The 14161-nt window shown below is 52.3% G+C and overlaps 1 protein-coding gene across 5 annotated transcripts; it reads right to left on the minus strand.

Moving 5' to 3' along the window:
* Positions 1-970: 970 nt before the first annotated feature.
* ARSA (arylsulfatase A) lies at positions 971-4204 on the minus strand. Of its 5 annotated transcripts, none has more exons than XM_081591133.1 (9): positions 4106-4204; positions 3487-3724; positions 3057-3297; positions 2758-2976; positions 2514-2683; positions 2080-2204; positions 1860-1987; positions 1488-1590; positions 971-1398 (listed from the first exon to the last, which is right to left on the minus strand). In XM_081591133.1, exons 2-9 carry the CDS (start codon positions 3702-3704, stop codon positions 1079-1081), a joined length of 1524 nt encoding a protein of 507 aa, XP_081447259.1. In that variant the 5' UTR covers positions 3705-3724; positions 4106-4204; the 3' UTR covers positions 971-1078. The 5 variants fall into 5 exon arrangements, with proteins under 5 accessions (XP_081447259.1, XP_081447261.1, XP_081447260.1 ...); XM_081591135.1 differs by having other exon boundaries at positions 4043-4204; XM_081591134.1 differs by having other exon boundaries at positions 4016-4204.
* Positions 4205-14161: the final 9957 nt, after the last annotated feature.

A 14161-nucleotide genomic window follows, 5' to 3' on the forward strand; every position in this document is an offset into this window, starting at 1 on the left:
GTCTCAGGCCACCAACAGAAGGGTGGAATCCACTAAGAGAAAGGGGACGGTTATCTGGTCTACCATGAAGACAGGACACCCACTTCGGGGTCCTGACCACAGTAATCTTCTCACCCAACCATGAGGGAGCGGAGGGCCCTGACACCAGTACACACAAAGGGGACCCATGAGGGCTACACGCTGCTGTGCAGTGGGCAGTCAGGGGGCGCTTTCTTCAGAGAAGGTGCCAGACAGCATCAAGGATGGGCATCTTGGCCAGCTGCCAGGGCTAAGGGACGAGGGCATGGGTGAGGCATGGCAGGCCACCCGAGGAGTCTGGATTCTGAGCACAACGGGAAGCCTGCAGTTCTGAGCAGATGGAGCCAAACCGGCACATCTTTTAAGAGATTACTTTGGTGGAGAATGGCTCCCATGCAGGCAGAGGTGAAGCCAGGAGACTGGAAACGTGTGTCTAGGTGGGAAACGGAGCTTTGGAAGAGACTCGGGGGGCCGAGGGCAAGTCTCTGGAGCTGCTGCTGTGCCTTCTGAGTGCGGGGCCCCCAGCCCACGTCACCACGCTGGCTGAGCACCCCACCATGCAGGATGTGCAGCTCCTCCCCCAACTTCAGCTGGGCTTCTAAGAGCCAGGCAGGTCTGGGTCCTGTGCTTCTCCGCCGGGGAAAACCCGGCTCTTATGGGCACTGTGTTTTCAGGGTCTGCTCTCCGCCACTCTCTCGCCCCCTCCCCACCCTTTCCTGGCACACAGAAGCCCCTAGTGCTGCTCCCATGAACGCTGTGCCCACACTCACCACCACACTTGTCTGCACTGACACGAGCAATCACCAGGGGGAGGAAGGCGGCTTCCAGAGCCAACCTCTCACCAGCTGGGCGACCTCAGGAAAGTCGCTGGACTCGCCATGCCTCAGGTTCCTTATTTGTAACGGGGAGAAAAACACCTAGCTCAGGGCTCTCACAAGGATCACACGAATTATCACACAGGTGTCAGCTGGTGTTATTAGTTCTCAGGTACAAACCACCTCCACAGACCCACAGCACGGCCAGGAACCATCAGTGCCCCAGCTGGCCTCCATCTGCACCCTCAGGGCTGGGGCTCGGGGCAGTGGCAGCAGGACGGCCGGGGGGTGCAGCTGGGCTGACAGCAGACCTGCAGGGCAGGGTCCTCGCCCCGGGCCATCTGGCTGGGGCCAAAGGTCACGGCAGCATCAAACTGGGCCTTGAGCAGCTGAAGTTGCTTCAGTGCCTGTAGCGCCTCTGGGGCGACCTCATCCACACCCCCCAGAAGGTTGTAGTTCTCACCAGGGTCCTCAGACAAGTCAAAGAGCAGCGGGGGCTCATGGGCAGTCAGAGGACTAGAGGCGTGGCAGGCAGGGTCTGCAGTGGTGTCGCTGTGGACAGAGCCTGGGGAGGGGCACACATCTGTGCACAGGGCAGGGGGGCGGGGCTCGGGGGCCGGGAGAGGTGGGCAGGGCCGGGGGAGAGGAGGTTACCCTGGGTAAAGAAGTGTGCCTTGTACTTCCCGCTCCGCACAGCAAAGACCCCTCGGACCTCATCCGGGTAGGCCGAGTAGAAGAAGAGGGTGTGCCGGGGGCTCTGGGGGCAGAACCGGGGGGTCTGCACGTGCCCAGCACTGTCTGCTCTGTGCTGGGCCCTGGGCGTGCAGTGGCTCCCTGCCCACCCAGAAGCGCCTGCCCAGCTGGCACCACTAGGATGCAGCTCGACAGAGGGTCCACCTGGCCCTAGGGACTTCAGGGGCTGCCCACACTCACTCCTGGGGAGGGTGAGTGGCTGGTGGGGGCAAGGGGAAGGGAGGTCAGTATGGAGGTCAGGGGGAGCTGTGGCTATGTGGTCACGGGCCCTACCTTGCCTGTGCCCAACAGCAGGGGGCTGAGGTCAACGCCATCCAAGGTGACATTGGGCAGTGGGGCCCCCGCCAGGGCTGCCAGGGTGGGCAGCAGGTCCAGGGAGCTGGCCAGCTCATGGGTCACACCTGGGAGTAGTGGGCTGTATAGTCACTCCATTTGTGACAAGGGCCGGGAAGACGGGACCAAGAGTCAAGGAGCAGAAGGCCTGAAAACTGACCGGGAGCGATGTGACCTGGCCAGAAGGCCAAGGCAGGTTCTCGGACGCCCCCTTCAAAAGTGGTTCCCTTTCCACATCGCAGGAGGCCAGAGCAGCCACCGTGGGACATCCGCATTGTCTCAGGTCTGGAACACAGAGAGGACGTCAGCAATGAGGAGCCCGGGGTGTCCGGCCTGCCTCGGGGACCCCAGCCCCAGACTGATAAGTCACACATTTTGCCCAGAAATGGCCAGCATATGCCTGTCCACCCCCTGTCCTCCCAAGACCAGCACCTCCATGTACTCACAGCTGCCAGCCTCCCACACACATGCAGCTGGGTGTCACCATATATCCTGAGACCCCCTTAGCCCACTAGGTTCTTGGCCAGCGTCAAGATGGGAAGACTCAGGGCCCTGTGGGGGGTCGACCAGCACCCCTCTGCCCCTGCCGAGTACCCATTGTCCGCAGTGAAGAAGACGAGTGTCTCTCCGAGCAGCCCCAGGTCCCCCACAGCTGTCATCAGGGCCCCCACAGCCGCATCCAGCTCCATCAGGGAGTCCCCAAATGGCCCTCGGCCTGAGCGCCCCGAAAAGCTCTGCCCACTGAACTGGGGGTAGTGGGTGTGCTGGGGATGGAGACTGGAGTTAGCACCAGGTAGGGGTCATGGGAAGCCCGGGCGGGGGGACCACGGTCACTCACATGGGAGGCGTAGTACAGGAAGAATGGGCGGCCTTGGTGTTGGGCATCAGTCATGAGGTCACGGGCAAAGGCCACGTAGCGGGCCTCGAGTCCAGGCAGCCAAGGGGGCTGTGCCTCCACCGACAGGTTGGCCAACAGTGGGACAGGGACCAGGCCCTGGTCACAGCTGCCATCGCAGGGGGTGGCCGGCGGGAAGCAGGTCAAGTTCTGGCAAGGGCCCTGGGGGAGCAGCTCCTTCAGCAGTCTAGACTGTGGGGTGGGGCTGTGGGGTCAAGGGGAAGGACCCTGGTGGTTCCTACCTGGTCATGGGAGTACGGGATGCCCAGGAACCGATGGAAGCCGTGGTGGGGGGGCAGAAAGGCCCCCTCAGGCCCCACCCCAAGGTGCCACTTGCCAGCTATCCCTGTGAGGTAGCCTTGGGCAGCCAGGACCTCAGCCAAGGTCACCTCCTCCAGGGGCAGGCCCCCTCGGGAGCTGGGCTCCAGAACTCCAGGGTACAAGCCCATCCGAACTGGGAGTCGGCCAGTCAGGAGGGCAGCCCTACAGGGCAAGTCACAGAATCCGTGCGACAGAGCAAAACCGAGATGCATACAAGAAGGGAAGAGAAAGGAGAAAAACAGAGAGACGTGAATTTCTCCACAGAGACAGAGCCCCTCCTCTCTGCACTCCAGAGTGAATCTGGGAGGAACCAAATGGTCAGGGGTGAGGGCTCCTGGTTGCTTTCCTCACCGGGAAGGTGTGCACAGAGACACAGGCACATAGAAGTCTGTGAACCGAAGACCCCCTGCGGCCAGCTGGTCCAGATTGGGGGTGGTGGAACTGGGGTGCCCATAGGAGCCCAGGTCCCCGTAGCCCAGGTCATCAGCAAAGATCAGCACAATGTTAGGTGGGCTGGCAGCAGCCAGGCCTGAGGCCAAGGCCAGAGTGAGGGTCCACAGAGCCTCCATGGCTCACGGCACAGACAGGCCTGTAACAGAGAGAAGTTTGCCTTGAGAGAGAAGGCAAACTGGCTCCCGCAAGCTCTAACCCCGAGACCCCAGATCTGAGCACTACTCACTTCCCAGACCCGGACATTAACCTCCCCCAAGAACCCAGGCTCAGACACTACCCTCCGCTGAGACCCCAGACCCAAATACTTCCTCAACGGAGACAACTCCTTTCCAGCTAACTCGCCACCCGGAGATCCTCGACCCCAACAAAACCCAGGAGCCTGTAGCCTGGGATCTAATTCCCTGGAGACCCTCAAGGGCCAAGACACCTTCAGACTCTCAGGCGGAGATCTGACCCTCTCCTGCTAAAGGTCCCGCCTAGGCTCGTGGTCAGGGGGCAGAAGTCCCAGAACGCTGACCCGCGGGGGCCCACGAAGCGGGACAAGAGCAGTTCAGGGCCGAGGAGGGGCAACTGCAAGACACCGGGCAGCCGGGCCCTCCGCGGGCGCTTCCGCCTCGGCCGGCCCGGCCCCGCCCCGCCCCCTGACCCGTGACTCCCGCGTGGCCCGCCCCGGGGCGGGGCACGGCGCCGGGAGGGCGGGGCACGGTGCTGGGAGGGGCGGGGCACGGTGCTGGGAGGGCGGGGCACGGCGCTGAGGGGCGGGGCACGGCGCTGAGGGGCGGGGCCTGTTCCGACCGGGAGCGGGGCGGGGTCTCGGCTGGGCGGCTGGCGGCCGCTGCGCCCGAGGCGGGCTGCGCCTGAGGTGCGCGGAGGCGGGATCCTAGTGTTGCCGCTCGGCGCGCGTAGTGCCGTAGTGTTCCTTAAAGGCCCTGAGCCTGGAGAGTGTGGAATGAGCAAATCGAAACGGAAACCGTGGAGTCGGCTGGCTGCTGGCTTTTCCTTCAACGTTATGTTTGGTGTTTTCTTGAAACAGATCAAAAATTCTTTCCAGCCTTTCCCCCTCCGTTCGTGTGTGTGGCGTGGGTGTGTGTGTGGTGGGGATGTGGTGGACCGTGTGTGTCTGTGTGTGTGGTGTGTGTGTGTGCGTGGTGGGACGTGTGTGTTTGTGGTGTGTGTGTGGTGTGTGTGTGTTGGGGGTGTGGTTGACTGTGTGTGTGTGTGGTGGGACGTGTGTGTTTGTGTTTGTGGTGTGTGTGGTGTGTGTGTGTGTTGGGGGTGTGGTTGACTGTGTGTGTCTGTGGTGTGTGTGTGTGTGGTGGGGGTGTTTGGTGGGGGTGTGGTGGGCTGTGTGTATCTGTGTGTGTGGTGTGTTTGTGTGTGGTGTGTGTGTGTGTGGGGTGTGTGGGTATGTTGTCTGTGTGTGTGTGGTGGGGCTGTGGTGGGCCGTGTGTGTGTGTGTGTGTGTGTGTGTGTGTGGTGGGCCGTGTGTGTCTGTGTGTGGTGTGTTTGTGTGTGGTATGTGTGTGGGGGGTGTGGGGCGTGTGTGTGGGGGGGAGGGTGGGGCATCTGAGGGGCGGTGTCTTCTCTGCATCCGGGTCACACCAATGGGAAGGGCCCATCCAGAGAGATCAGGCCCTGGCTCCATCCCTGGACAGCCTTGCACGAATGACTTCACCATTTTGGTCCCCAGATTGTTTAGCTGTTTCAAAGTAAGAGAGCGCCCCAGGAGGCGGTTAGGCCGGTATCTTACTCAGTGCAACTAAACACCCCAAGATCAGTGCAGTGACCCCCTGAGAGTGCCTCCCCACAGCAGCTTCCCTAGGACATTTCTTCCCTGGAACCCTCCCCAGGGCAGCTCTCTGGTCTCAGGCTCCCCAACAGGGTCGGACCTCAGGACCAGCAGGATGTGGGCTGCTGTTGCGGAGGGTTTCTCCTAGTTCCTGCCCCTGGAGCCAGCGGGAGCGTGGATAGGGTCCTTGAAAGTCCTCTCGTCACTGGGGTGGGGCCAAGACACAACTTCCACTGAAGCCCAGCTGTGGAGCAGGCATTTTCCTGGTGAAAGATGAAAGCTAAGACTAGAGGCAGTACGAAGGAGCAAAATTTGAAGGGCAGGGACTCCCTGAGACAGGGCTGGGCTCCAGGCTGCTGCTGGCCTCGTTGGGAATGGAAGGGGCTCCTGTGAACCATCCCCTTGGTGTCACACTCCAGTGTGGTTTCTGTGCCTGTGCGTGGGAGCAGTATGGGGTGGGTGGCCAGGACAGAAAGTTTTTCCATGGCCCAGAAATCTTTGAACCTGTAATTGGAACTATCACAGCTGGTTGGCGCTGTGAATTGGAGTTTAAAAGGAATCAGCCAAAGGCCCTTTCCTCCCTTTCTGCTGCAAGCTGGGAACTACCCTTATTCTCCGGGAGAGCCGGCCTGCAGCTGTATGTTATGCAAATGGCTGGCACTTTCCCCTGCAGACTCTGGAGGTTGCTCAGGCGTGTGCCCACGGCAGGCAGCCCTGACCTCTGGGTGGAGAGAGGGCGCATGTGCCTCCATCTATGTTTGTTCAAAGCTGAGCTCTGCAGGCATCCGAGTCTTTCCACGATTGTGGGCCTTTCTTGGCATTGCTGTGGGAGCCGGCAGGAGGGTCAGCTTGGGACAGAGCCCCGTTGGGAGGCAGCCTGCCAGGGTGCTGGAAGTGGCTCTGGACACTGTTAATTTGGAACTAACACCCACAGTTAGGAGAGGGGCCTTGTGAGCGGTGCAGGTGTGGTCTTTCTACACCTCGAACAAGAGAGGGGCCTCCATTTCCTGGGCCTGCCTGGGGCTGGTGGGTGGGTGAACTGCAGCGCTTGGCCCAGCTGAAGGTATTCTGCGGTGGTTCCTGAGGTGGCTGATGTCAGGGATCCAGGACACCAAGGGCCCTGTGTGCGGGCCTCCACTTCCTGCCTTGGGGCTGCTCCCTCCTCTTTGGCCTCAACAACCATCATTCCTAACCCCAGGATATTGGAGGAAAATGATCCTAAATCAGTCAGATCTAACAGGGAGCACAGGTTCTAGATTCAGATCCAGGGGCTAGGATGGTGCTGACTGTGCTCTGGTTATTAAAACCAGGGTTCACAACAGCCCATGTGAATGAAACCGAGCTGCTGGAGCCCTCTTTGGTTTAATAGAGAAAAAGGCACCCAAAGACAGAGAGAGATAGAAGTGTATTGTGCTTGACCTGGTCAGTTGTCCCCCAGCTGTCCTCTGTGAGGGTCTGTAGGACACCCTCTTTGAGACAGCGAGCTGTCCTCGGGAGTAGAGAGGGGAGCGCGACACACTTAAGACTCTGGGGGCTGGCTATTGTAGGGCAGCAGAGGCCACGGGCCAGGCGGGGTGGCCTCGGAGATTCTCGGCTCCTGGCCACAGAGTCACCCGCCAGGACAGAAACAGAGGGTAGCACTAGTGGCAGCAGGGGTGGTGGTGGAAAGAACCTAGGTTTCGGGAATGTGGCCCAGACTTGACTCACAATGCAGCTTCTCTTCCAATTCCTGGACATGAGTCACTCATGGACTTGGAGCTGCCAGAGGGAAAGACCTGGCGGAAACACCCAAGGCTGTACTAAGTCTTCTCCCTGGCCTCCCTTGCAGGGAGGTATGGCCTTCAGGCGGGACGGCCATGCTCTAGGGGAAGGAACAGTCAGGTTCTCAGGGGTTGTTGGCCACTAACTCTGAGTGAATACCACTTCCCAGACATTCTGATGCCCCCAGAGTCCACTGATCAGAGAGGGCTTTGGAGGTCACACAAGACAAGCATATGGGGCCACAGTCCATCTCACAGTGGATACAGTGATTATGTGAATTTATTTTGTATTAATTTCCCTGGTTCTTAAGCATATCATCCTAATAGATGTATTGAGCAGCAGGCCAGTGCAATACTACCTGCTGATCTAGACAAGGACTCAAGGTAGTAAGCCCAAAGTGAGGCTCCTGGGCTTCCCCTGGTATATCAGTTGAGGAAACACTAGCTACCCTAATAGATAAACCCCCAAATCTCAGTGACTTAACACAACAGATATTTACTTCTTGCTCACAGTAAATCCGGTTTGCAACATAGGCAGAAATAATAGGGGTGGGTGAGTCTCTGCTCCATGTAGGCATTTAGGGACCCATGGAAGAGGAAGTAGGGGCTTCCCTGGTAGCTGAGGAAGTGCTGCCATTTTGACTCATGGATTTAAGGTCATCCTGGATGCAGAAGGCTGAATAGAGAGCAGGCAGGATAAGCAAGAGGTATTTACTGATTACGCCTAGGAGTGGCCGCGATTCCAGAACTCTTGACTTGGCCCTACCTAGATGCAAACTGCTAACTACTACTGCTAAGTCGCTTCAGTCGTGTCTGACTCTGTGCGACCCCATAGACGGCAGCCCACCAGGCACCTTCGTCTCTGGGATTCTTGAGGCAAGAATATTGGAGTGGGTTGCCATTTCCTTCTCCAGTGCATGCAAGTGAAAAGTGAAAGGGGCTGGGAAATACAGACTCAGAGGTGTGGTCTGTTGGAGTCAGCAGGTGGGATATCAGCTTTCGGACAACTCAGTTTGCTGAATGTGGCAAAAAGTAAATCCCTGGGGACTAGTTCTGTGGTGCTGCTGAGGGAAGAGTGTAGCTCTCAGTAGTGAGAGAGGAGCTCAGGCTGGATGCTTCTTTCAGCGCTTCCGACGACTCTGCAGGCGCTAACTCCATGTATGAAATCCCTTTCGGCTCAGAGCAGTCATGCATGGGTCCATAATCTACACCTAAGCTCGACTTTTACAGTTAGTGAGATGAGAGGTCAAGGAACTGGGAGGCCATAGTGCGAGGGGTCCCTTGGAGAGACATGGATGATGTCTGAATTCAGGGTGAGCAGACACCCTGTCAGCAAAGTTCTCAGTGAGTGAGAGGACATGGTTGGCCAAGGGGGACTGTTTGATCACTGCTATATTCCTAGTGCCTCACCCTCATACTTTGGTGTGTATGTTTGTGAGTAATAAACATTTTAAATGCAGGATGTCCTTTTGTTCATTTATTCATTCATTAATATCTGTCCAACAATCATTAAGCATTTCTATGTGCTGACCGCTGTGACTGAATACAAAAAGCAGATTTCCAACAACACAATCTGCAGCGCCTCTATTGTAAAACATGTGGAGATGCTGTTGTTGTTGTTCAGTCGCTAAGTCACGTCCGACTCTTTGCGACCCCATGTACTGCAGCATGCCAGGCTTCCCTGTCCTTCACTGTCTCCCAGAGTTTGCTCAAACTCATGTCCATTGAGTTGATGATGCCATCCAACCATCTCATCCTCTGACTCCTCCTTCTCCTCCTGCCCTCAATCCTTCCCAGCATCAGAGTCTTCTCCAGTGAGTCAGCTGTACGCATTAGGTGGCTGAAATATCGGAGCTTCAACTTCAGCATCAGTCCTTCCAATGAGTACTCAGGGTTGATTTCCTTTAGGATTAACTGGTTTGATCTCCTTGCTGTCCAAAGGACTTTCTTCTCCAGCACCACAGTTCGAAAACGTCAATTCTTTGGTGCTCAGCTTTCTTTATCGTCCAACTCTCACATCTGTACATGACTACTGGAAAAACCATAGCTCTGACTATATGGACCTTTGTCAGCAAACTGATGTCTCTGCTTTTTTTTTTTTTTTTCAGGCTTCCCCCAGTGGTTCAGACAGTGAAGAATCTGCCTGCAATGCAGGAGACCCGGGTTTGATCCATGGGTGGGGAAGATCCCCTGGAGAAGGGAATGGCAACCCACTCGCGTATTCTTGCTTGAAGAATTCCATGAACAGAGAAGCCTGGCGGGCTACAGTTCATGGTGTTGCAAAGAGTTGCACACGACTGAGTGACTAATACTTTCACTTTCACTGCTTTTTAATACTCTGTCTAGGTTTGTCATAGCTTTTTTTCTAAGGAGCAAGCATCTTTAATTTCATGGCTGCAGTCACCATCTGAAGTGATTTTGGAGCCCAACAAAATAAAATCTGTCACTGTTTCCATTTTTTCCCCATCTATTTGTCATGAAGTGATGGAAAGGGATGCCATGATCTTAGTTTTTTGAATGTTGAATATCAAGCCAGCTTTTTCACTCTTCTCTTTCACCTTCATCAAGAGGCTCTTTAGTTCATCTTTGCTTTCTGCCATTAGGGTGGTATCATTTGCATATCTGAGGTTGTTGATATTTCTCCTGGCAATCTTGATTCCAGCTTGTGGCTCATCCAGCCGGGCATTTTGCATGATGTACTCTGCATATGAGTTAAATAAGCAGGGTGACAATATACAGCCTTGACATACTCCTTTCCCAGTTTGGAACCAGTATGTTGTTCCATGTTCAGTTCTAACTGTTGCTTCTTGACCTGCATACAGATTTCTCAGGAGGCAGGTAAGGTGGTCCGGTATTCCCATCTCTTTAAGAATTTTCGCGATCTACACACTCAAAGGCTTTAGCATAGTCAATGAAGCAGAAGTAGATGTTTTTCTGGAATTCTCTTGCTTTTTGTATGATCCAATGGATGTTGGTGATTTGATCTCTGGTTCCTCTGCCTTCCCTAAATCCAGCATGTACTTTGGAAGTTCTTGATTCACATACTGTTGAAGCCTAGCTTGAAGGATTTTGAGTATTACCTTGCTAGCATGTGAAATTGCAATAAGGAGTTCATGACCTGAGCCACAGTCAGCTCCAGGTCTTGTTTATGCTGACTATATAGAGCTTCTTCATCTTTGGCTGCAAAGAATATCAACGATCTGATTTTGGTATTGACCATCTGATGATGTCCATGTGTACAGTCCTCTCTTGTGTTGTTGGCAGACCAGTGTGCTATGACCAGTGCATTCTCTTGGCAAAACTGTTAGCCTTTGCCCTGCTTCGTTTTGTACTCCAAGGTCAAACTTGCCTGTTATTCCGGGTATCTCTTTTTTTTTTCTTTTTAAAATTACCTTTTATTCAAGCATAGTTAATTCACAATGTTTTAGGCATACAGCAGATTGATTCAGTTATAATACAAACGCACGTGCATCAATATATATGTATGTGTATGTCGGTGTGTAGTCATTCAGTCATGTCCACTCTTCTGTGACCCCAGGGACTGAAGCCTGCCAGGCTCCTCTGTCCATGGATCTCCCAAGCAAGAATATGGGAGTGGGTTGCCATTTCCTTCCCCATGTAGGTATCTTTTGACATCCTACTTTTGCATTCCCATCCCCTATGATGAAAAGGACTTCTTTTTTGGTGTTAGTTCTAGAAGGTCTTGGAGGTCTTCATGGAACTAGCTTCATGGTTATGTTAGAATTTGTTCACTAGGTGCCAGGTGCATGGCGAGCATGTCGCATCCACGTGGTCTCCTAACCCACACCAGGGCCCGGGGGAACTGCAGCCACCTTGTCAGCCCAAAAGCAGGTGCCTGGCATGTGGCCTGAATGAGGGAGGGGATGAAGCAAAGCCTATCATTGTCCCTAACATACCAGAGCTCACGGGGAGGCAGAGTGAAGCCAGGGAGTTTTCTCAGCCACCAGAGTACGTGGTGGCCGAGCTGGGATTTCAGTTCAGGCCCTGCCTTAAGGCTGCCCTTCCACGTCTCTTACAGTCACAGTCCCTTTTAGAGAGGCCTTTCCCTCTCCTCTTTGTGGACTTTCAACCTAGAAGGGGAAGTCCCTTCCAGGCACCCTTGGCTCTTGAAGCCAAAAGAAAGAAAAGCAGATTTCAGGGACTAAGTTTGGAGATTCAAAGCCTCTTCAGAACCTTCCTCGTCTCCCGTATCTATATTCCTTCCAGGGTTGCTTTCTTCCCAAGGCTGCAATCTTGGTTACTAGTATCTATCAAGCTTCACTTCTCCTGTGTGTCCCAAGCGTGGAGAAAGGGTTTCTTCCCTCAGTTATGAGCCTTAGACTCCAGAACAGGATTCTCATTGGCCCTGTTTGGGTCACATGCCCACTATGGTGTTCCAAGTCCTGGTTTTTCCATTGACTCACCACATGCAGCTTCAGACAGGTGAGTTGCTTCTAATTTGCTCTGTTTCCTCATCTGTTGCATGAGGACAGTAATGAGCTGGCTCAGTGATTTAGTGATGACTGAATGAGTTAATACACGTTATACACTTAGGATGACTTGAAGTGCTCAAAAATCTGGGGAGTAATCTATTTTCATAATTATTACTATTTATTTCTCTTTTATTTAAGCAATTTTCATAAAGCTCTGTGGCGGTCTCTCTGTGAAGAAGTCTTCCTATGAAGTTGGAACCACTGTTGGTCCCCCAAAGTTTGGAGTCTTAATTATATTACTCTTTGTAGTCCCCAGGACCACCAAGCCAAGAAATTAACATAAAACAATTCCTGGGCTGGTTATACTCCTCTGAGGGACATATCTAGGCTTCCTAGGCCCAGTTGAGTTCATAACCCCAAGTCACAAAACTTGCACAGAAAGAACCTCCAGTCCCCCTACAGTGAGTGAGTTGGTAGATACTACAAATGGGATTAGACCACCAAAAAGTTCACATATGTGAACTATTGACTAGAACTTTAAAGTAAATGTTTTAAAAATAATTAAAGAAAAGAAATCTAAAAAGTGCATTAAATAAAAAGTCAATATAAAGAAAGAACAAGCAGATTTGAAAATGTACCAAATACGGCTTGCAGAAATGAAATCTATGGTCACTGAAATTTAAAACTCTATGGGGGGGAATAAAACCTACGGATGAGATTAACAGCAGATTAAACTCGAACAGCATCAGTGAGATGGAAGCCAGCAGTGGGAAAATTACCCAGAATACAGTGCACAGAGAGAAAAATCTTGAAAGTTTTGAGAAAAAAATATTTTGTCAATTTAGCATTCTACACTGTCTAAATTATCACTCAAAGTAGGGGTGAAATAAGACATTTCAAAGTCACTACTTTGGCACTACTTTCAGGAGGAAGAAAATTCAAGCCAGAAGGAAAGTGAGTAAAGAGTGGGTTGACATGTGACTCCACCAGCAACCGCAACAGACTCGCTGGAGGGAGAACAATGTGGACCAAGGCCTGAAGCTAAAGCCGAACTCCCGCCAGTGCAGGGAAGGGAGGGAGAGGCAGTTTTAGCTTTAGGCTTTGTTAATCCCACATGTTACAAATTTAAGTTTATTTATGAAAATGGTAGAAAAATGTTTCACTCCAAAAACAAAGGGAGTTGAGGGAAAGAGGAATAAAGATAACGTGATTGATTAAAGGAAGCGCCCGAGGGAGAAAAACACAGCATCGACAAAAACCAAAAAAATACTGACTGACAACACAGAACAAGAAGGCAAACGTCAGGTAAAACATACCAGTAATCATAATAAAACGCCACTAAAGGCTGAAAATTGTAAGACTAATTTTAACTTGAAAAATGGCTACATATACTATTTACTGGAAGCACATCTAAGAATATAAAATGTAGAAAGAATAAAAGGAGAATGAGGGGAAAAGATGTGAGGTCAACACTCACAAAAAAGTGCTATTAGACTGAATATTGAAAAAAATAAGGCAAAAAGCATCATTAAGAATAAATAAGTTACCATATAATGATAAAAGGAATAATTTATCAGAAAGCTATAATAATTCTAAATCTGTTAGCATTAAAAACAAAGCCTGAGAAGACATATAAATCCCAAATTGGCAAAATTTCACGGAGAGGCTGCGAAAGTGGAATTTTATCCCACTTCTTTTAGTAACTTATAAATCAAGCAAAGGGAACATTGGAAAAGATACAGAATATTTGAATAACACAATTAACAAACTTGATACAATGGAGGTATGATTTTATGTGTGTGTGTATATTGTTCAGTTCAGTTCAGTCACTCAGTTGTGTCTGACTCTTTGCGACCCCATGAACCGCAGCACACCAGGCCTCCCTGACCAACTCCCTGAGTCCACACAAACTCATGTCCATCGAGTCAGTGATGCCATCCAACCATCTCATCCTCTGTCGTCCTCTTCTCCTCCTGCCCTCAATCTTGCCCAGCATCAGGGTCTTCTCAAATGAGTCAGCTCTTTGCATCAGGTGGCCAAAGGATTGGAGTTTCAGCTTCAACATCAGTCCTTCCAATGAACACCCAGGACTGATCTCCTTTAGGATGGACTGGTTGGATCTCCTTGCAGTCCAAGGGACTCTCAAGAGTCTTCTCCAACACCACAGTTCAAAAGCATCAATTCATTGGCGCTCAGCTTTCTTCATAGTCCAACTCTCACATCCATACATGACCACTGGAAAAACCATAGCCTTGACTAGATGGACCTTTGTTGACAAAGTAATGTCTCTGTTTTTTAATATGCTGTCTAGGTTGGTCATAACCTTCCTTCCAAGGAGCAAGCGTCTTTTAATTTCATGGCTGCAATCACCATCTGCAGTGATTTTGGAGCCCAGAAAAATACAGTCAGCCACTGTTTCCACTGTTTCCCCATCGGTTTGCCATGAAGTGATGGGACCGGATGCCATGATCTTAGTTTTCTGAATGTTGAGCTTTAAGCCAACGTTTTCATTCTCCTCTTTCACTTTCATCAAGAGGCTCTTTAGTTCTTCTTCGCTTTCTGCCATAAGGGTGGTGTCATCTGCATATCTG

This window comes from Giraffa tippelskirchi, chromosome 4, assembly GCF_054371585.1.
Source record: "Giraffa tippelskirchi isolate mGirTip1 chromosome 4, T2T-mGirTip1v1.2.pri, whole genome shotgun sequence".
Lineage (NCBI taxonomy): Eukaryota > Metazoa > Chordata > Mammalia > Artiodactyla > Giraffidae > Giraffa > Giraffa tippelskirchi.